The sequence below is a fragment of the Atractosteus spatula genome, chromosome 14 (genome assembly GCF_055471065.1).
Source record: "Atractosteus spatula isolate fAtrSpa1 chromosome 14, fAtrSpa1.hap1, whole genome shotgun sequence".
Classification (NCBI taxonomy): domain Eukaryota; kingdom Metazoa; phylum Chordata; class Actinopteri; order Semionotiformes; family Lepisosteidae; genus Atractosteus; species Atractosteus spatula.
Genome location: NC_142719.1, coordinates 11,175,545 through 11,179,509, shown reverse-complemented (window position 1 = coordinate 11,179,509; position 3,965 = coordinate 11,175,545). Strand labels below are relative to the sequence as shown.

General features: G+C 48.1%; 1 protein-coding gene across 1 annotated transcript; it reads left to right on the top strand.

Annotated features, from left to right (window-relative positions):
- Positions 1–2,871: 2,871 nt before the first annotated feature.
- cldn35 (claudin 35) lies at positions 2,872–3,549 on the top strand. The gene has a single exon (XM_088932421.1). It carries the CDS (start codon positions 2,872–2,874, stop codon positions 3,547–3,549), a length of 678 nt encoding a protein of 225 aa, XP_088788547.1.
- The last annotated feature ends 416 nt before the right edge of the window (positions 3,550–3,965 follow it).

Genomic DNA, 3,965 nt, shown 5'->3' with positions numbered 1-3,965 from the left:
TTACTGGCCTCTAACCTTTGATATACATCATAAATCTCCATTGAAGCTGCTAACATGGGAATATCCCCTACAGACAGTGAGATCAGTGAAAGTGCAATTAATACATATGCTATTATATGTATTTCTAGATCTACGTATTGATATTATGCAAATGTATTAGTGTACAGCACAAGGTAACCTCCAGTTTTGTTGAACTTTAGGCAGAAACCTTCAGTTTCTGAGATCATTGACTTTATTTTACCCATCTTTTATTATAGAGTTTGAAATCTGCAAGTCAAGTGCAAACAAATTACAGACTTTAACAGAAAACATACTGTATACATGAGAAAGCTTGCAAAACTTTTCATATGTGGCTAACGATATTAACAAAATACAGCCAAAAATGCCCAGAATTTTGGAAACATTTCTATGAGTGCAGCCTTAAAATGTGAAGAGGGAAGACGAAGGCTGTTTTGTTTTGGTTATTCACCTTCTGCTCAGGTCCGTTTAAACAGTGGCCACCTCACCCACCTAAATTTCTCTTTCTTCCTGTGACATGTCCTGTTGTCATGACCACAGTTGCTAAGGAAAAGAGACCTTGAGAGAAAGGAAACATGAACTAGTGATTCAATGGTCCCGTTATATTTAATTCATCAGTGTGAGGCCAGGTGCTCTTTCAGTACTACAGAGGAGGGACAGACATCCCTTTGCAAGCCAGCTTCTATCTGAAATGCTATAAACAGCAAGTGAGCAAAGGCTTCATACATAAAAGCCGCTGTCTAGCATAATGGCCACAGACATATTCAGTGCACCTCCTACTCCATTTTACAACTGCACAACACATCAAGCCCAGGAAAAGGAAAAGCAGGCACGCTGCACAGCTCGAGATGTATGAGCACAGCCTTGCCTATTTCAATTCAAAGACAGTCGAGGATCACCAGTCTCTGTAATTACAAAGAGTGTTGTTAGCAGTTTAACAAAGTTCCTGCTCTCCTGTGTTAAAAGGGTATACTTTTGAAAAAAAAATCAAAGGGACTTATATATCTCATCAGTACCTACATGTCTTTGCACGAGAATCTTGCGTCTTGAAACTCAGGAGACATTTTTATGTGTCTTAGAGTGTACTGCTTTTGTGGGGTCTTTCTGATGATCACTAGGTGTTATAGTTACCCAGGTCCTGAGCACCAGACAGAGTCATACAAAATCTAGGGTTTGTCTGTTTGTCCAGACATGACACGGAGTTATGGAGTTTTGTTAATAATGTTTTAGAATATTCCACTTCAGAGGGAAATGTAAAGTCACAAAAAAAAAGAAAATTAATTGCACTGTTCAGTTTATCCCTGATAATGCACACCGTCCTGTTGTTCATTTTGTGAAATACATCTGTGCTGTCAGGAACTGGAATACACAATAGGCCAGTGTCACATGGGGTAGTTTTAGAGGCATTGCGTCCCGGTTTTGAAACTTTACTTTCTTCTGTTCCTCCATCCCTTCGAAGGCTGAAGTGTTGTGACCGTGTCCCAGTGGTTCAGTGACAAAGATTGGGGGCCCAGAGATTAGGGGCATGGGTCTTCTCTTCCAGGTTTCCCAGAGTTCCCTGCCACCAGTTCTACTGAGTGACCCCGCAGGTCCATCAGTTACTCCTTCCGCACTGACATGGCAGAACGAAGAGCAAAAACAATCTTCTGGAAGCTCATTTTAAAAGCACTGTGATGGGAGGCAGAGTGAGTGGAGCTCCATTGTTACAGTCCAACGGTGTCTTTGTGTTTAATTGATCCACCTACAGCTATCACTCTGTCTCCCTCACACACACTCTCTCTCTCTCTCAATACTCCTCTCTCCCTCTCTCTCTCTGAGCAGAGAGCAGCTCTTCAGTACCTCGAAGGTCTCCAGTTCCCCAGCACCCCCGATCGCAGGGTAATCGAAATCGCGTTTGTCAGAACTGTGAAGCAGATTGGGCACACAGCGACGAGAATACAGCCGCTGTCTGAGGGGGGACATTTGCAGCTTCACTGAGGCCTGTTCTGACCAGCTCTGGAACAGAATCACCTTCCGTTCTGCATGCTGAAGCCTGGATACCTGTGACACTTAACCTCTCGTCCACCGGCCTGGTTGCACTCAACAGCTTCACAGCTCAACGTCTCCATTTATATTGCGACAACAAGGACTTTTCCTAAGCAGTGCAGAGCGGAGCTGAGGTCTTTAGTATTTTGAAAGCTGTGCAAGAATGATGGAAGACGTACATTGCTCCAAAGCCTGGGCAACATTTAGCGAAGCAACAATGAAGTGGATTTAAATTACGCCTTTGGTTGTCTCTGTTATCTCATCTGTTTTTATAAGGCACTTAAGACTTCTCAATTAGTCTTGTTTTCTGGAGATGTGATCTGGATTCCCTCAGATGCCTCAGTTTTAACGGGAACGATATTCAAAATCAAATGATCAGCCACACTACGGAAAGCTTATGCCCAGTATCTAGACCTACAGTAGACTAGAACAAATAACTACACTTACTAAAAACTCCAAAGAAACTGTTTGATGATAATCTGTGGGAAGTGAAGAGGTGGTGCCTTTAATTAGACGGCATTTGAACCCTCTTTAAATTGAAGTGAAGAGCCCTGTGTTCCCCAGCTGGTTCACTCAGCTCTGACAACCGGACTATCCGACTCCTGTTGCTCAGAGCTGCTGAATAATTGACTCGCAGCTCCTGAGAGGCGGGTGTGAGGAGGAGAGGTCAGGCGGGGAGGACGCAGCAGGTGGGAGAGAGACAGCAGGACATCGCAAAACGGCAAAGCAAAGCGAGGGAGGAGAGCGAGAGGAAAGGATCGGTTGGCACTGAGCTGGGAGACGTGGTAGCGGCTTGTCACCCTAGCCAGGCTCCGAGAGGGGGCAGCCATGAACACGGGCCTGCAGCTCATCAGCTTCATCTGCGCGGTGACGGGGTGGGTGATGGCCATCGCGGTCACAGCCCTGCCGCAGTGGAAGGTGACGGCGTTCATCGGCAACAACATCCTGACCTCGGAGATCGTCTGGGAGGGCATCTGGATGAACTGCGTCTACCAGGCCACGGGGCAGATGCAGTGCAAGACCTACGACTCCATGCTGGCTCTCCCGCCCAACATCCAGGCGGCGCGGGCCCTGATGTGCCTGTCCATCTTCCTGGGCTGGCTCTCCTGCACCGTGTCCTGCTGCGGCATGAAGTGCACCACCTGCGCCGGCGACGACAAGCAGACCAAGGCCGGCATCGCCCTGACCGGCGGGGTCCTGTTCATCGTCACGGGCCTCTGCGTGCTCATCCCCGTCTCCTGGACCGCCCACACGGTCGTCAGCGACTTCAATAACCCCATGGTGCCCCCGGTCCACAAGCGGGAGCTGGGGCAGGCCATCTACCTGGGCTGGGCGGCCGCCGTCATCCTCATGCTGAGCGGCGCCGTGCTCTGCAGCACCTGCCCGCAGGGCCTGCGGCACGACTACCGCCGGGGGTACGCCCGCAACTTCACCGGCGGCCGCGCCTCCGCTCCGCCGCCCCAGCCCATTTCCACCTCCAGCCTGCCCATGAAGGAGTACGTCTGACCCAGGGCTGAGATCCTGGCTTCTGTTCAGGAGAACTGTGCTGTTACAGGCTCTCTCTCTATGGTAAGGAATCAGAACTGGGGCCGAAATCGTCAATTTATTTATTGGAGAGCTAATTAGCAGGCACCGCTTTGAAACCCATCTAGCCCACTGCTACTCTCTGTTGCAACCATTTCTTTAACTCTTCAGTGGATGTCATTTCCTTTAAATTCAGCTACTAAGGTTTGCAGGACTGAATGATCTGATAAGGGCAATGTGATACAGCCATACTAAGGCACTCCTGTACTGTGAACCCTTATGGGCTGTGACAACCGGCTTACAAAAAAATCCGGTCAGGAAGAAGCACAATAAATAAAAAAAAAAGTCAGATCATGTTCTCGTTCGCTGAGAAAAAAACCTTTTTTTTTCCCCCATTT

Excerpts from the sequence above, each read along its gene's own strand:
- cldn35 (XM_088932421.1), top strand. The coding sequence starts at position 2,872 with ATGAACACGGGCCTGCAGCTCATCAGCTTCATCTGCGCGGTGACGGGG.